The following is a 19,364-nucleotide window of genomic DNA, read 5'->3' as shown; positions in this document are numbered from 1 at the left end:
TTATTTTCAAGCCATATTTATGGGCCAAAGGAGAATTTATGGCACATATTCACATATCCAAACAACGGAAAATAAAGAGTTTACATACATTTTATATACATACCTTTACTAAGCAATTTTTATGTCCAGGTACAGAGCCATTTACATAGATTATATTGTGCTTTGTGTTTATTCTCCACACCTAAAGTAAGAAATGCAATTTCAATAGTTAAAAATTTGAGAATATACTTGTATTAAAACAAGCAATATGTTACTACAAGCTGAGTCTATAAGTAGCCTAAAAAGTAATCATATTAGCACTTCAAAAAAATTTTTTTAAATTTTTTTAATGTTTTTATTTTTGAGAGAGACAGAGTGTGAGTGGGGGAGGAGTAGAGAGAGAGGGAGACAGGATCTGAAGTAGGCTGCAGGCTCTGAGCTGTCAGTGCAGAGCCTGACATGGGGCTTGAACTCACAGACTGCGAGATCAAGACCTGATCCGAAGGGACACCCAACTGACTGAGCCAGCCAGGCACCCCCTAGCACTTCAAAATGTTGAATGAGAATAGGAAAAATTCAAATGCTATGGATGACTTGTAATATAAGAGTATAACAGATGTGTTATGAAAGTGGTAGCAGCAATCCCTATCAAAATAACACCAGCATTCTTCACAGAGCTAGAACAAACAGTCCTAAAATTTGTACGGAACCAGAAAAGACCTTGAATAGCCAAAGCTATCTTGAAAAAGAAAACCAAAGCAGGAGGCATCAGACTTCTAGTTGTATTACAAAGCTGTAATGATCAAGACAGTATGGTACTGGCACAAGAACACTCAGATCAATGGAACAGAATAGAGAACCCAGAAATGGACTCACAAACGTATGCCCAACTAATCTTTGACAGAGAAGGAAAGAATATCCAATGGAATAAAGACAGTCTCTTCAAGTGGTGCTCGGAAAACTGGATAGTGACATGCAGAAAAATGAACTTGGACCACTTTCTTAAACCATACACAAAAATGAACTCAAAATGGATAAAAGACCTAAATGTAACACAGGAAGCCATCACAATGCTTGAGGAGAAAGCAGGCAAAAACCTCTTTGACCTTGGTCATGCAACGTCTTCCTCAACGTCTCCAGAGGCAAGGGAGAATAGTAAAGAAATGGGCAAAAGACATGAATAGACACTTCTCCAAAGAAGACATCCAGATGGCCAACTGACACATGAGAAAATGCTCAACATCACTCATCATCAGAGAAATACAAATCAAAACCACAATGAGATACCACCTCACACCTGTCAGAATGGTTAACATTAACAACTCAAGCAACAATAGATGTTGGCGAGGATGCAGAGAAAGAGGATCTCTTTTGCACTGTTGGTGGGAATGCAAGCTGGTGCACCACTCCGGAAAACAGTATGGAGGTTTCTCAAAAAATTAAAAATAGAACTACCCTATGACCCAGCAACTGCACTACTAGGTATTTATCCAAGGGATACAGGTGTGCTGTTTCGAAGGGGCACATGCAACCCAATGTTTACAGCAGTGCTATCAACAATAGCCAAAGTATGGAAAGTGCCCAAATGTCCATTGATGGATGAATGGATAAAGAAGATGTGGTATATATATATACAATGGAGCATTACTCAGCAATCAGAAAGTATGAAATCTTGCCATTTGCAACTACATGGATGGAACTAGAGTGTATTATGATAAGTGAAATTAGAGAAAGACAAATATATGACTTCACTCATATGAGGACGTGAATAGACAAAACAGATGAACATAAAGGAAGGGAAGCAAAAGTAATATAAAAACAGGGAGGGGGACAAAACAGAAGAGTCTACTAAATATGGAGAACAAACAGAGGGTTACTGGAGGGTTTGTGGGAGAGGGGATGGGCTAAATGGGTAAGGGGTATTAAGGAATCTACTCCTGAAATCATTGTTGCATGCTAACTTGGATGGAAATTAAAAAATAAGTAAATTATAAAAAAAAAACGTGGTAGCAAGTTTTCATTTTATTTATTCATTCATTTTAAGTTTATTTATTTTGGGAGAGAGAGCATGTGCAAGAGGGGCAGAGAGAGTCAGTGTGGGCCTGTATGGTGCTCAAACTCGTGAATGTGTGAGATCATGACCTGAGCTGAAACCAAGAGTGGGATGTTTAATCGACTGAGCCACCCAGGTGCCCCAACTCTCATTTTAAATATAAATATGATTATATCTAATACAGGGGTGAGTATCCCAACTCTATAAAGAATTTATCAAATTCAACACCGAAGAAACAATCCAGTGAAGAAATGGGCAAAAGACATGAAAGACATTTTCCAAAGAAGACATCCAGATGGCTAATAAACACATGAAAAGATGCTCAACATCACTCATCATCAGAGAAATACAAATCAAAACCAAAATGAGATACCACCTCACACCTATCAGAATGGCTAAAATTAACAACACAAGAAACAACAGATGTTGGCAAGGATGTGGAGAAAGGGGAAACCTCTTGCACTGTTGGTCGGTATGCAAACTGATGCAGCCACTCTGGAGAACAGTACAGAGGTTCCTCAGATAGTTAAAAAGAGAACTATCCTATGATCCAACAATTGCACTGCTTGGTATTTACCCAAAGGATACAAACATACAGATTTGAAGGGGTACATGCACCCCTATGTTTATAGCGACATTATCAACAATAGCCAAAGTAAAGAGCTCAAATGTCCATTAACTGATGAATAAAGAAGATATGGTGTGTATACAGATACAATGGAATATTACTCAGCCATCAAAAAGATTGAGTGTTGCCATTTGCAACGGCGTGGATGGAGCTAGAGTATATTATACTAAGTGAAATAACTCAGAGAAAGACAAATGCCATATGATTTCACTCATATATGGAATTTAAGAAACAAAACAGATGGACATATGGGAGGGGGGGAAACGAAAAAAGAGGGAGGGAAACAAACCACAAAAGACTCTTAAAGATAGAGAACAAACTGAGGGTTGATGGAGGGAAGTAGTAGGCTGATGGGTACTAAAGAGGGAACCTGTGATGAGCACTGGGTATTGGATGTAAATGATGGATCACTGAATTCTCCTGAAACCAATACTGAACTGTATGTTAACTAACTAGAATTTAAATAAAAATTTGAAAATAAAGTAATTTTGTTTCAATTTTATTTAATACTAGCTTCCTGCAAATAGAAACTAGGGAAGTTACAACTTCTCTGGGTCTCATTTTCAAAATAAGTGTGCTGAGGAGATGGCTCTCATGTCCATGGCCTTTCATGTGAAAAAAAAATTTACACAAAGGGAGAGAATGGTCAAGAAATGGTAGTGAAAGAACAAAGCATGTGAGGTGAAAATAAAGTCTGACCCACAGTTCATAGCTAATAAAGGCTGTTAACATACTATGGAAACTGAAATATCTCACATATACACACATGCAAATACCACCACCCCACCCTGGACATACAAAGAAAATATCCACAAACAGATACAAACAGGTGATCTCTCACAGATGTAAAAATAATAGAAGGGAATAAAAATCTTTGGAGTGCCTGCGGGACTCAGTGGGTTAAATGTCTGACTCTTGATTTCAGCTCAGTCAGGTCATGATCACATGTTTGGTTTGTGGGACTGAGCCCTGCATTGGGCTCTGCTGCTTGGGATTCTCTCTCCCTCTCTCTGCCCCTCCCCCACTCATGCAAGCTCTCAAAATAAATTAAAAAAAAAAAAAGGGAACAAACCTTCAGATTTAATTACATAAAGTTTAAAAAACTCTGCTGGTCAAAATTTATAAATAAGTAAAAAAATATATATCTAGAATAGAGGCTGGAAGAACATGAACCAAAATGTTAATAGTGTTTATCTTGGGGTATTGTTTTCAAGAATAGCTATTTTCTTTGTACTTTCTATACTTTGAAATGTATACACATACATATAGAAACATTGGTTATTTGTCAAATTCCTCAGATTAGCGGGGATTGAATTTAACTTCTCCCCTTTAAATATATATAATTATTTTATAAAGATGGATATATACCACAATCCTTTTTTTAGTACTATCTTTCCCTCCTGTGTTGATGGTCTCCCTCTCTCCTCCTCTACATCCACTTTTATCCATCCACACCTTTGACATATAATCCAAAATAATCTGGCACGTAATCCCACTTTTCTCTGTGCTTATGTAACGGCACAGCCACATATACATGTAGGGAGCTTTTGTTCATTAGTTGATAAAAGGGCAGTATTCTACACAATGCTCTGAATCTGACTTTTGTTCACACGCTGTCTTCTTGTAGAAACCTACCAGGTCAAATAGATGACTTTTTCTTTTTATGACGGCACATTCCACAGCTTGGGTGTTAGATGAACACATTACCAACACAGACTATGGCTACACACACACAGAGTTCAAGTATCAGAATGATTCTACACAGACACACATGCAGAACATCCTCTGGTGCCTTTGCATTCAGGCATTAATTTAACTATTCCTAAAAAAGAGTCACTTCAGAAACTTACTTTTAGTCCATATTCTGTCCTATCTTTGTTTCCCATTTGTCCAGGCATTTTAGTTCCAGGCCAGACTCTGGCAACATCCTACACGAGAAAACCAAAATTAGCACTGTTAAGTACTCTCAATTTCAAATAGAACAGATCAAACTGAAATGCAAACTGAGATAGGAGTTATTAAAATGTTGGACTTTTTCCTCATTCTGCTAGGGCCCAGTAAGGAACTAAATATGGATTTAGACATATTTACCCCAGAGGATTTCCTTTCTAAATTAAGTTAGAGCAACAAAATAAATACAGACTAAGAAACATATGTAGGAGAAAAACTCAGTAAGAAGAGAGTAGCAACTGAGCTAACACCAGTTGAGAAGGAGAAAAGAAAAATTACAGGACATAAATACACGTCACACCACCATTCAAGGCAGACTTGACTGCCTGGTCTGTTTTCACTAATGTTCTGTATTATCCATCTACACCACTGCTGCTGGAATGGTTCCACTCCCCCACTCTTGCTTTTGATGTTACTCTCCTTCCCCAGAATGATTAAAGGACAGAATTAGTTATTAGAATATCGAGTTTGTCCAGTCCTGGTTGTCTCTGATTCATATAATTCAAACAGCTTCACACAGTCTCCCTGATTCTGGCTTTGGTAACGGATAATACTACATCTAAAGAAGCAAATTTGAATTACATCTCAAATGGGAAAGCTTCTCATGACACATGAACTCTTGGAATATAAACACTTCTGTATCACTAATCTGACAACCCGCAAAACTCCCACGGAAGTTGCTCACCATACATTAGAGTTGGTTACTATGTAACCAACACAGATTAAAGACAATTCTGCATGTTACAGACTATCACTCTTATTCATTCTAGAAACACAGTGATAGGCACACCTTGTTTAACATTACATTACTGAAAAAGGACTCTGCCCGCCCCCCTCCCCGATTAAGTTTACATTCTCATTAAAAGTACACCCTCTCTGGATTATAAAGGTATTTACCAGCTAATCCTGAATGGCAGTATTTACAAACATAGAACAGTGCACTTCATGACAAATAACTAAGCTGAGTGATAAAAATAGGTTCTTCTACATGTCATTTATTTCATGACAATTAACTAACGAGTCATGTTCTTCCACATGCTATTTTAATTGTGTGTGTGCGTGTGTGAGAGAGAGAGAGACAGAGAGAGAGAAAACAAGCCTGATTTTTAAAAGAGCTAGGGGTGCCTTAGTGGGTTAAGCATCTGACTGTTGACATCAACTCAAGTCATGATCTCACGGTGTGAGACTGAGTGCCATGTAGGGCTCTGAGCTGAGCATGGACCCTGCTTGGGATTCTGTCTCTCCCTCTCTCTCTGCTCCTCCCCTGCTCAAGCTCTAAGTAAATAAATAAATAAATATTTTAAAAAATAAAAGAGCTTTGTTGAAGTACAATGCATATACCACACATTTTACTCTTTTTAAAGTATACAATTAAAATAAAAAACATTTTTTAAAAATTTACCCATTTATTTTGAGAGAGCACGTGTATGTGAGAGGTGGAGGGGCAGAGAGAGAGAATCCTAGGCAGGCTCCGTGGCGTCCCAACACGGGGCTCGATCCTACGAACTGAACCATAAGATCGTGATCTGAGCCGAAATCAAGAGTCGGAGGCTTAACCAACTGAGCCATCCAGGCTCCCCTGAAGTATACAATTCAAAGATTTGAGTATACACAGAGAGTCGTGTATTACCACAAACGATCTTAGAACATTTTCATTCAATCTCAAACAGATATTCCAAACCCATTAGTGGTCACTCCCTCCAACTCCCCCCAGCCCTGTGCAACCACTGATCTACTCTCATCTCCACAGATTTGCCTACAATGGACATTTCACGTAAATGGAATCATACAATATGTAGTCTGTGACTGGTTTCTTTCCCTTAGCATGTTTTCAACGTTCATCCATGTTGCGGCATGTATCAGTACTTCATTCCACTTTATTGCTAAGTAACATTGTATGAATATACTACATTTTTTTTTAAATTTTTTTTTTAACGTTTATTTATTTTTGAGACAGAGAGAGACAGAGCATGAACGGGGGAAGGGCAGGGAAAGAGGGAGACACAGAATCGGAAGCAGGCTCCAGGCTCTGAGCCATCAGCCCAGAGCCTGATGCGGGGCTCGAACCCACGGACTGTGAGATCGTGACCCGGGTGAAGTCGGACGCTTGACCGACTGAGCCACCCAGGCGCCCCTGAATATACTACATTTAATTACCTATTCATCAACTGATGAACATTTGGGTTATTTCTCTTTTTTGGCTATTATGAATACTGCTATGAATATTCAGCAGACAGAGAGCTAAGGAACAAATAAATACACACATATGAACATATCTATTTCTCTTACATACATATACAGTAAATGTATACTGATATCTACAATCTGAATTCAACCCTATAGGGTTTGTTCTAATTTCCCTCCTTTTCATACCTGAGTATCTTTTTCTAATAGTGAGAAATTTGCTCCCATTATCAATATATTCACTTATCATATTCAATCCTATAATTTACAGGAAATTATTTCAGAACACAAAATTCCTTCTCCATTTTCTATGTTCTTATTGTTTGTTTCTCCATTTTTCTTCTACTACCTCTCCCTTGCATGGTACCATTCTTGACAATTTTCCCCAACAGTCTGTTAAGGCAAAGATGACTCTGGGAAGGAACCAGTGGGGCAGATTGGAAGGGCATTCTAATATCTGATTTCTTGCCGCAGACTTCAGAGGGCAGGATGGGAGACAGAGATAGAAATGAGAAAGCAGGAAGGAAAAGTACTGAGAAGACTGGCTGTAAGTATGTGGGTTATTATGAAATGATTCACGTCTGGCTCTGGAAAGTGAGACCAGGACTCATAAAAATGTGACAAGTACTATGACCCACCTGGAGTCAGATTAAAATTATGTGACTTGATCCCAAGAACAGACTAGAGCACTGTATGTGCAAAAGCTGAATATTTAGCATTAAAAAGAGGTCACTCAAGTTATACTTACACCAGTTGAAACAGCCCCAGGTCTCCTGTGGGTTTTTGTTTGACCATGAGTAGCAGGCTGGCCTTTAAATCCCCATCTTTTCATGACGCCTTGAAAACCTTTACCAATACTGAACAAGGTAGACATTAGAATTTATATAATAAACAGAGCATAAAATATTCCCAACTGTGCATTTTCTTAATAGTACCTTAGAATTTTAACAACGCTGCTTATCTAAATAACTGGGAAAAGCTATGCAAGGAAAACTGCAAATGAACAGTTCTTTACCTATGTCCTGGTTTGCATCCCTTCCTGGAGCCTCATTCCATATAAAATGATTAATTCAAAATTATGAGACAAGCTAAGCAGAGGAAGTTCTATCTGAACAGGGAGTTTTATTATCCTGTAAAACAAGGGTAAATCTCTAGAAATTCCAAAGTACTCATAAGCTATGTAGCAGGCAACCATTAAGATCCCCACCACCTGGTACTCATGCCCTTGTGTAATCACCTCCCCTGGAGTCTGGGTGCGCCTAGGAACTCAGGTCTAAGGAATAAACTGTGGCAAAACAATAAAAGGTCACTTCTGACATTAGGTTACAAAGAGACTGTAGCTTACTACTTGGCACACTCTTCCTGCTGGGCTCTGGAGGAAGTCAACTGCCATTTCCTATAGAGTGTCATGTGGTAAAGATGTCTCCAGCCAACAGCTATGGTCCTAAGCCTTGCCAAGGCCAGGTCAGTGGGCTTGGAAGGCAGTGTTCAGGTTGAACTGAGATGACTACAGCCTTGACTGCCTGGTTGCAGCCCTGTTGGAGACCCTGAGCCACAGGCACTCAGCTAAGTTGTACTGGGATTCCTGATCCCAGAAACTGTGAGGTAATACATGTTTGTTGTTTTAAGCTGTTATGTTTTGGGGTAATGTGTTAGGTGGCAATAGGTAATAGAACACTAAATAAAACTATAACAATGCCCTAATGCTGGACAAAGTTTACTTTTATAAGTTATCCGACGGATCTTGCTCTCAAGGTTTGAATAGGAAGCTCACAGAGAAATAGAATCAGAGACTAGCAATTTCTTAAAAATCTAGTATTTCAATTTTTAAATAAAACCATTCTGTTTTCAAATTCTGCTCAGTAGAGAAACATTCTGTGATGCAAGTAGAAAGTGGATAATACTAAGGTTCAGCATTATTAAAGTTGTCTTTGTCAAATATATCAGTACAAAGATACAATGAAAGGGCTAGAATGCATTGCAAGGCTGTACCAAATGTATCTGTATACTCTTAAGATAATAACTTTTTCGCCTTTCACTAGATAATATGTCAACATATTTTTAATGCTGTATTCCTTAATGTTAACAAAGCTAAATATTATTAGTGCATAGTTCAGGCCACTTACAAAATGGACAAAAAGCACAAGATCATAAAAACCATATTCTTTCCACAAGGACTTTGTTAAGTATTTGTCAATTATCAGAGAGTAATGGATTGAAGTAAGCCCATACAAGTAAAAGTTTGTCTTAAATTAAGTCAGTAATTCAACATAAAAACAATATGAACTATGTATGTGTAGAACCTAACAGCTGAATATTATCAAATCACAGGTCAAAAGTTACTTGTATAGGAATGATTTAAATGTAGCTTACACCATTTTCTTCACATTAATCAACTGAATGCATCACTGATGATGTGCACATAATTCTGCCTTGCCTCAAAAACTCAAGATAATGTTTATTCCTAGTCAAAGAGCTAAAATAGTAACTTAACATATATTAAATGAGAAATCCACTATAACTTTTGCGAGGAGATTATCATCTAAGAACAGAAACTGTGATAATCAAATGTTTTACTGAAATTTTGCTTCTGAAACTTAAATATTTCTAGTTAATGCTGCATTTTAGAACATTTGAAAAATAAAATGCTTGGCAATTTAAAAATAAAGAAGAAATACCTACAAAGTCATTTGACCCTCCGGATAGTATCTGGCAAATAACACTTTAAAGAGAAAAAGAGAGGGGACTAGCAACACTAATCTAAACTGAACATGTTTTAAAAATACCACATTCTAACTCTGGCCATTCTTGGTAGAAAGTTTACTAGTACCTTCTGAGTTCTCAAACTGATTCATCGCTTACTTAAAGAGTGCTAGTGTGTGTACCAATAAAACAAATGCCAGGTAGATTACAGAAGATAATTTAGGTCGTTTTAAGAGTACATGCTTATAAGACGAAAGCGGCATCCTGAAAGTGCTAATTATCTGTTGACTAATTACAGACTGTTTTTCAATCTAGTTCTAGAATGTATCATGTTGTTATGCTGTGAACAATGGGAACCTCTTCAGTAAATAACCTTTAAACAACAGGATAAATCCAAATGACATGACAAATTATTGGCCCAATTCAGATGATGGAGAAGAGACTGCACCTGTTGATCCATGGGCGGTACAGGTATCTATTCTACTGCTTCTCTCAGTTGTCACCCAACTGGAGAACGAAAACAAAACAAAAGCCAAGAAGAGAACTGAACTATATACTTAGCATACCCGGTCACATTTCAAATATAAGGTTTCACAGGTCACATAAAAGAAAACCTTTATTTTACTAAAAAGGATACACAGCACATAACACATATGCTTTACCTCCCTACCCCTTTTCTGGTGTAGGTTTTAGTTAGCAGAAAAAATATCAAATAAAGGAAAATTCAAGTCAGAAAGAACACAATGTGAGATGTTCCTAATTTCGTGAGATTTATCAGAAAATTAGGAAAAACATAAAAATTTATTTAAAGCATTTATACTTGATAAATCAAAAATTCATCAGTAAGCTCAGAGATCCTATTAAATTTAGGAGAATACTGCCCTTGTTTCTCAGTCCATTTCCCCTTAGTATACTTTAAATTCATGAAGGGCAGGGGATCGTGTTTTATTCAACCCCTGTACCCAACCTAGAAAAGTCAGTTATTTTGTTACTGACTATAGCTGTGTCTTAGGAAGAAGGCTAATTCTTTTCCTATATTTTGTCCTATAGTTGCCAAACGTTGTATATAACGGGCATGCCTTAAGATGATGGTGTTAAAAAAGGGGGAGGAGGGGCTTAAAGGTATGACAATCATAGTATCTCACAGAAGAAAATGCATAATTTAATGTTTCCCCACTGCATTTTATAAATCTCTAGAGATCACTGTTATGTGAATTTCATTCCCTTGGTGTATTATGTCAAAAGCATAAATGTCTATCAATAGACACACAGATTTTAATACAAATCCATCATGTATGACCGTTGACTGCATGATTCTAGATATATTTGTATAGGTGATAAAACAGAATGCCCACAGGTGAGGAATGCTCTCAACTCCATTCATTCTGAGTCCTTGGAGAACTTCCTCCCAAATTCTCATCACCAAGTTTTTCCCTCGACATGGGCTTCTTCTTTCTTTCCTTGGTATTGCTTTTTCTCCTTCTTGGGAAAGCAAATGGTTCCCCTTTCATTCCCAAATCCAAAGACTTTTATAAAAATCAATTTTTATTATGGAAATTTCAAAACTTAGTCAAAAGCAGAGAGACAAGTACAATGAATAACCTATGTATCCCATCACCCAGGGCCAAATATTATCAACTCAAGGCTTATTCTGTTTTATCTATTCCCCTCCTCTGTTAATGAATTATTTTGAAACAAATTCCAGGTATCATATCATTTCATCCATAAACATTTTATTATTTTTTATTTTTTTATTAAAAAAAAAAATTTTTTTTTTCAACGTTTATTTATTTTTGGGACAGAGAGAGACAGAGCATGAACGGGGGAGGGGCAGAGAGAGAGGGAGACACAGAATCGGAAACAGGCTCCAGGCTCTGAGCCATCAGCCCAGAGCCCGACGCGGGGCTCGAACTCACGGACCGCGAGATCATGACCTGGCTGAAGTCAGACGCTTAACCGACTGCGCCACCCAGGCGCCCCACATCCATAAACATTTTAATATGGATCTCTTTTAAAGATCCTTTTCAAGAACAAAACCACAATACCATTATCACAATCTAAAAAAATTAGTGATTCTTAATATCAAATAACTAGTCAGTATTCAAATTTCTATGGCCTTTTTAAAAATAGAGTTGTCCTCTATCCTTCCTGCTTACCACCCTTCCCCTCACTACTCTCAGTCATCATTTCCTCCCTATTTTTCTGCTTCTCTAACACTCTTTGAGAAGTTTCTTACCTCTTGCTGCTACATGAAACGATGGTCTTAAGAGTCCTGCTGCTGACCCTCATTTCAATATGGTTTAAATCAGGGTTGGCAAACAACAGCCTATAGTGGCCACTTTTGTAAATAAAATTTTACTGGAACATAGCCATGTACATTTATTTACTTATTGCCTACGGCTGCTATGGAGCTATAATTTGCAACAGAGAACATAATGCTTGTAAACCTCAAAAATTTTAAATCTGGCCCTTTGAGAAAAAGTCTGCTGACTCTTGAACCTATTACTAACAAGCCAGGGTTTCACAAACCTTGCCCTCTGGCAAGAATTCTGCTACTATCGCATTCCAAACATGTACTGTCCATAACTAATCAGAAGTATCACAGCCATTCAATCATAATGTTTCAGAAACAGAAACTGAACATCTCTCTTTCTTCAAGCTATGCTCCTATAGAGACACTAGAGTGACATTCCTAAGACAACAGTCTTTTCACACAAGCTTTCCCCTGCTTTAAAAAGCACAACAGCAACAACAACAAAAACAAGCAAACTAAACCATAACCTTAGGTGGCTGTCAGTCAGTAACTTCTTTAGCTTGGGGTATACGAGACCTTTTATAACTAGGTCCACTCTACCTTTCAAACACTGCCCATCCTAGTCATAGCAGATTATTCTGTGAATCCCTAAGTATGCCACTCTCTTTCCTGTTTTTGCTCATTCTGCTCCCTCAGCCTCAAATACCCTTCTCATTGCATTGTCTTTCTACTTTTACCATGAAAAAGAACTGAAAGTGTTTGTCGTCATGTGTTACATCAGCTACAGAGTACTTGATTTTTTTTTATTAAAAATAATCAAAATCCATACTGTAAGCAGAGGTTTTTGTATCAGAACCATTTCTAAATTGAGTTTTACTTTTTCTCTTTACCTGATTTATGCTGTAAAAAGTTTAAGTGACTTGTACATAATCTCTCAGAAAAAAAATAACTGAGTACTAAATGGAAGAGAGGACTCTTGACTTGTCTCAAGATACCCCAAGATCAGACTATATTTTTATGGAGGTGAGGGTGGGAAAGTAAAGAAATCAACTGATTGAAAACCAGCCTCTCTATGGTTAAACATTCCTATGAATACAGGGAAATGGAGACTCACATCAGGTCCTCACCAAAATCATGACTGGGCTGCTTCTTTATGAAATCGAGCAACTGAATTAGAGTAAGATGGTATCTTTACTTGTGAAAAAGTAATGTGAAATATAAAGGCATAATGTCCAAATTAACAATCAAAAGACTCTCTTGTAGGATATAATTTGATATTACTTTCCTATGTTTTCGATTCAAACCACCCAAAAAGCTTTTTTCTTTCCTTTTTTTTAATGAGAGAGAGAGACAAAGAGACTGAGAAAGAGAGAGCCCGAGTTTGTGTGACAGGGACAGAGGGAGAGAGAAAGATAGAGAATCTTCACCCAGTGTGGTACCAGACTCGGGGCTCCATCTCACAACTGGGAGATCGTAACCTGAGCCTAAATCAAGAGTCGGATGCTTAACCGATTGAGCCACCCAGGAGCCCTCCCTCCTCCAGACAAAAGCTTTTAATTAAAACTTTTTTTTACTAGTAAACAAAAAAGGAAAATTTTTAAGAAAATAAATTATATACACGTAAAAGGCCCTATTAGCTAATTCATGATCTCTATCAGGATTAGCCTTTAATTTATGATAAACTAATAAGGCACAAATGTTTCAATCTTTCATTATAGCTTCTCATTTCAACAAACTCATGCTACTTTCATCTCTGCACATTCCAAGGATAAGGCATCTCTCCGAGGGCCCCCATAAACTTTAGGAATCAATTTGTACCTGATTCACTGTTGTCTAAACCTATTCAATCAGTGATATACAGTTCCTGAGCCCACAAGGCACAGTGGAATTTTTCAGTTGCTTTATGTTCTATCACATTTAGTTAAAAGCTGGCACCGAACAGCGGTATAGCGGTTACCGTCTAGGATGAGTTTGTGACAGCATGACCCGAAATGTAGAATGTACTGTTTCTGTCTAAAAACCACACACCTCCCATCAATATCTGGGAACATTTTTATCAACAAGTGACTGCTAGGAGTGCACGGCGTATAGCTTCCTGACTTCAAATCCAGCTTATTCAACAGTACAAAGAACCAAATATGCAGTGACTCCTTTGAATCCTCTTATAAAAGGGAGCACTTCCTGGCTGTCCTAAATAAACTCAGAAAACCATATTTGCTGTCCTAAGTTCACTGTGTGCTTCTGAAACACAACACACACAACAACAACAACAACAACAACAACAACACCCAAAAAACAAAAAACCCTCAAATAACTGTATCATTTCATAATATCCTGAAAGGACATAATAGTTTTCTGCAGGTCTTTAGCCATATCACTTTCTTCAATAGATCAGAAGACCATATTGCTATTTTGTTGAATCGACTGTTAAGTCTTCCTCTTCATTAATATAGATAAGAGTGAGTTATGCCAAACCATGTAGTCTCATGCCCTTACGGTGAAGAGCATGAAATCTACACTCAGACAAGTTAAGCCACCTGCCCAAGGACAAATCCCTGGTAAATGGAAGCATCTGGCCATGCTTTCAACCGAGGTCATACTGCCTCTTGGGAACCAGATTAGAGCAAAAACACAAAAATATCCAGTACGCTGGAGGGTCACAAAGCTTTAAAGGCATCCTCATTACTCTGTAAATTCTAGATGTAGCAGGTAGTATGTAATCTTAAAACGACATAGAGTGCTTTGTAAAGCTCCAACTTTGCTATGCAAGTCAATCTTAAGATGGCAATAACTAGATGTATCAGAAAATACCACCACACCAGAATTCCTAATGACTTAATGTTTTTTATTCATTTTAAAAGATATTTCCTACTGAAAAAAACATTTTTTCCCCTAAAATCTGAAAACAAATAAAAAAGCAGTAATATCAACAATAGTGAATGCAGCCAATACTCCTGAGCATTTAATACGTGGCAGGCCTTGAGCTAATAGCTTTCTGTGCATTCTCATTCAATCTTTACAACACGGCTATGAGGCAGTGCTAGAATTATTCTCATGTTGAAGATGAGGCAACGGAGAGGTTGAGAAAGCTGCCCAGGTCACACGGCTAAAGGGAAGCAAAGCCCGTGCTTTTGGCCATTCCCTATTCTGCCTCACATTAGGCCTTACTTTTGCTGATTTTGAGTAAAAAATGCTATTTCGTATACTTAAAAGTGAGGCGATAATAGATGACTACTATACAAATTTTTAAAGAAACAAAACAACAAAATACAACCCCAAAACACTACCCACCAAACTCTCCTTTATCTTGAAACACACATTCACTCCGATTTAAGAGGGATTAGTTTTTATAGAGGTTATTTTCTTCTATAGTTTAATCACTCATTTTGAAACTGTTTCATTACTATGCTTAAAAATGTACTGCTTTGAATAATAGTAAAGTAACTTACTAAAAATGAATTAAAATTGAAAATGTACAGGGCTAAACAGCAATTGTATCCTGAAGGCAGCACATGCCTTGTTTTCTCCTCCTAGAGTTCAGAGCAAGCATCCGCTAGAAAGAAGAATAACGGGCTAGTTGGGAAGGTTTCTGCCAGGATACAGGCACCCTTCTGACAGTATGCAGGACTGGGCATAGAGCCCAAAGAGTCTTTGCTCTTTTAAGAATCCACCTGGCATTTTAATCACCTTAAGACTTTGAAGGGCAACCATATTTCTGTATATAATGTGGTATTTTAATGAAAGAACCCAAATTAACCAAATCTCAGTAATGGGCAAAGGTGCTGGACCAGTCACCTAATCTCCCCCACTCCTTTCATTTCTAATACCAAAGATAACATTATCAAGGTAAATGCCTATTTTTCTATTTCAAGGCCAAAGGGCAGTAAGAATTGAAAGAGCAGTGATGAGTTTAAGGGATTAAGATTATGCCCGAAAATATACAGGTTATTGTAATTGGCCCAGACTTGTAAACAGGATTGTTAGATTATCCTTTGTACAGAAAGAAAAAAATCTTTTAAATAGCTGAATGAACTGTTTTCTAACTTCATTCTGGGTTTCAGAATTTAAATAGATAAGTGAACAAGTAAGTTCCAGACAAGCAGAAAAAAAGCTTACTGCAGGTTTGTCACTGTCACGATTTAAAGCTTAATAAGGTGCGCCTGGGTGGCTCAGTCAGTTAAGCGTCCAACTTCGGCTCAGGTCATGATCTCTCACGGTTTGTGGGTTCAAGCCCCGTGTCGGGCTCTGTGCTGACAGCTCGGAGCCTGGAGCCTGCTCTGGATTCTGTGTCTCCCCTCTCTCTGCCCCTCCTCTGCTCACACTCTGACTCTCTCTCACTCAAAAATAAACATTAAAAATAATAATAAAGCTTAATAAAACACTTAGCAGGAAAGGGCACCACGCCCACATCATAGAGGTATCAGCACCGTCGGGTGTCCTTCCAGTCCTTTCAGACAAGACCTGACCGCTTTTCCCTACAATGTAGAGTGCATTTTTACAGTTTTTTGTTTATTCTTTCATTCTTGTCTAATTTCTTTCCTTTAAAAAAAAACCCTATAAAATATGACAAGCACCATTAGGATTCACCAGAAAACAATGGGCTAAGCATCCTATGTTGAGGACAGAATCAACAGTCACTCTCATCTCACCTACTGTTTATTCATAGCCATTTCCTTCTCAAAGCTGAGAGTGAAAGAAAGGGAGAACATCTATTAGAAGTGACACTGGAATGTAATTGCCATTATAGAACAGGGATATAAACTTTAAAAGATGCTAGGGCAGGGCGTGAGGAACACATCACTGTACATGCTAGTCTTAAATATTTATTTAGAATGAATTACATAAAACTGTCATATTTCAAAGACAGGGCTTTTAACAGCATAGCTGTAAACAGGATAATGAAACTGAAAAATTATTCTGCTAGAATGGTTTTAAAAAACTATTTTTAATGTTTATTTATTTGTGAGAGAGAGAGAGCCAGACAGGCAGAGTGTGAGCGGGGGAGGGGCAGAGAGAGAGGGAGACACAGAATCTGAAGCAGGCTCCAGGCTCTGAGCTGTCAGCACAGAGCCCGACTCTGGGCTTGAACTCACGAACCGTGAAATCATGATCTGAGCCAAAGTCACACACTTAACTGACTGAGCCACCGAGGCGCCCCTCCTAGAATGGTTTTATATATTAGATGTAAAAACCTTTCCTATTAATTTAAATTAAATTTAGATTCTCAAGCCCTCTGGATGAAAAATGATTTCTGGTATAAAAGTAAAAATTAAAATGAACTCTGGAAAGTATGTATTTACCTCATATTCCAAAGTGACGCTAAATACTTATTTATACAGAGAATCATACCCAAATTTGGCACAGATAAATACAATGTATCTTTCAATGCAAGCAGATTTTCCAATGCAATTATTAACTGAGAAACATTTAAAAATTTAAGAAAGTCTTCAAGAAGAAGTTACTACTGTTGGTCACTGGTCACTTAAAAAAAATGCAGACGATTTCATCCTTGAAGTAGTTTCTATTAACACTGTATTCTCTTATTTTAGGTAGTATTTTGTTTTAAATTTTCTTATCTATCTATCAATCAACAGTGTGAGCAGGTAGAGGGGCGGGAGGGAGCAGGGGATGGAGGGGGAGGGAGGGAGGGAGGGAGAGAGAGAGAGAAAGGGAGAGAAAAGAGAGAGAGAGAATCTTAAAGCAGACTCCATGCTCAGCAGAGAGCCCAATGTGGGGCTCAATCCCATTACCCTGGGATCATGACCTGAGCATAAATCAGGTGCCCAACCAACTAAGCCCTCTTTTCAAATTTAATTTAATTTTAATTTTTTTGTAAAGTAGGCTTCATGCCCCGCAGGGAGCCCAATGAGGGGCCTGAACTCACAACCCTGAGATAAATGCCTGAGCTGATATCAAGAATTGGATGCCCAAGCCACCTGGGCGCCCCAAATTTTCTTAGTTATTCCTAAACTATGTTTAGTCAAGCAATTAAAATTGAAGGTATAAAGTAAAAAAAATTGAAATACTCAAAATATAAGTACAGATTTAACACTTAAATATAAATATTACAATGTGAGAAAAATGAAGATTTTCAATGAGATTAATTTCCGATTTTTCTTTTTCTAATGGAAAGAAGATGATGAAGACCATTAATTACTAAAGAGACCAATTTTCAGTTTTATGTTAACTAAAATGTGAGTTATAAATAGGCCTACTTTTATTGACCCTGTTACTCAAAACTGGATTGATTAAATTTGCTTGCTGTAAAACAGATGTTTATGTGTTATAATTTGAATACAGACTTAGGAAAAGGAAAGGATTAGGATTCCAAGCTGGGTGAAGGAGTAGGAAGGGAATGTGGTTCCACTGGTGAGCCCTTGACTGTTCTCTAGTCCAGTGTTTCTTAAAGTGTGGTCCCTGGACTAGTAGCATCTACTTCAGTAGGTGCTTGTTAGAAATGCAAATTCTCAGGTACTACCCCAGACCTACCAAAAAAAGAACTGGGGGGGGGGGGGGGTTGGCCTGGAGGGTGGGGTGTCCTGCAATCTGTGTTTAACAAGCCCTCCTGCAGATTCTGAAACCTACTCAAGTGTGACAACCACTGCCCCTGCCTGTAAATCCGTATCCTTCATCGTGTGACCTGTGTCACTGTACGATTTTTTTCTAACAGGATTAATAATCAAGAAAAAGGGGTCCAGACATATCAAAACATTTAAAACAGGGGCTGGAAATGGAGGACAAAGAAGCAAATCTCTGGCCGTAAGCAAGACATAGTAAGGGACCGAGAGTACTCGTAATCTATTCCCAAAAGATGATGGTTTCATTTATAGTCAACAAGGAGAAGAACATTCTCATTGGCTGTAAAGAACTTCAACTCCGTAAACTGAGAAGCATCAGGAAAAGGAGACAGGATTTAAAAAGGAAAAAGAAAAGCGAGCAGATGCGTGTGTGTGTCCTCCATTATCTGTCAAGGGCAAAAGGGAGAGGCAGCAGCCACCAGGACTGCATGCAGTTGAGGATCCAATGCTGCCCCTGGAAGGAATTCAAAACGGCTCCTCGTGAGAAGGACAGAGTCCCACTAATTTACAAACACTCAGAAGCATCTTGAGGCCATAATAACATGCTAGCTACAAGAGTCACTGGAAATATTCAGCAAAAAGCGAAAGTCTTATTTCATCACATCTGAAGTAATACGACGTAAAGACACGCCCACGAGACTAAAGTGCACACTTGTGTGGGGTAACTCTTGCCAGTTACCTGGTGAAAAGTCAAACAGAATCCTGGACTGCAGCACACACAACAGTGAGATCTTCTCAAATGAAGGTCCTCCCTTCTCCAGAGTTGAACGGCAACTACTTTAAATCCCAGGGCTAGTTGTTCCCCCAGCTCTTATCAGCCATCTAGTCTTGAGACTGGCACAAGGATTTACAGTTTTCTAGGTACATGATATTAAAACAGTTTCCTTTTCATTTTATACTCGTAATAAAAAGGATGAAGTTTTAAAACTAACTTTTAAGAAGTCAATGAAACTTGACAGCAGCATATGAAATGAAAGCATTTGCTGAACACAGCCATCTGAAAAGCTGGCTTTAGTCCAAGCTAGTCACAAATCC

General features: G+C 38.1%; 1 protein-coding gene and 1 long non-coding RNA gene across 3 annotated transcripts in view; one reads left to right on the top strand and one right to left on the bottom strand.

The window, feature by feature from the left end:
• Window positions 1-18,529, top strand: part of LOC123611569 — an 82,223-nt gene extending 63,694 nt beyond the window's left edge. The window contains exons 2-4 of the long non-coding RNA XR_006718735.1: window positions 7,269-7,341; window positions 9,813-9,968; window positions 18,422-18,529. This is a non-coding gene — a long non-coding RNA (uncharacterized LOC123611569). The remainder of the gene's footprint in view (window positions 1-7,268; window positions 7,342-9,812; window positions 9,969-18,421) is intronic.
• MRPL3 (mitochondrial ribosomal protein L3) overlaps window positions 1-19,364 on the bottom strand; it is a 53,260-nt gene that overhangs the window by 10,655 nt on the left and 23,241 nt on the right. For both annotated transcript variants that reach the window (XM_045503639.1, XM_045503640.1), the window contains exons 7-9: window positions 7,543-7,651; window positions 4,511-4,588; window positions 104-181 (exon numbers count right to left, since the gene is read on the bottom strand). In XM_045503639.1, the coding sequence (XP_045359595.1) occupies window positions 104-181; window positions 4,511-4,588; window positions 7,543-7,651 (265 nt within the window). The remainder of the gene's footprint in view (window positions 1-103; window positions 182-4,510; window positions 4,589-7,542; window positions 7,652-19,364) is intronic.

The sequence above is a fragment of the Leopardus geoffroyi genome, chromosome C2 (genome assembly GCF_018350155.1).
Source record: "Leopardus geoffroyi isolate Oge1 chromosome C2, O.geoffroyi_Oge1_pat1.0, whole genome shotgun sequence".
Taxonomy (NCBI): Eukaryota; Metazoa; Chordata; class Mammalia; order Carnivora; family Felidae; genus Leopardus; species Leopardus geoffroyi.
The sequence above is the reverse complement of the archived record's forward strand: the minus strand, read 5'-3'. Positions and strand labels throughout refer to the sequence as shown.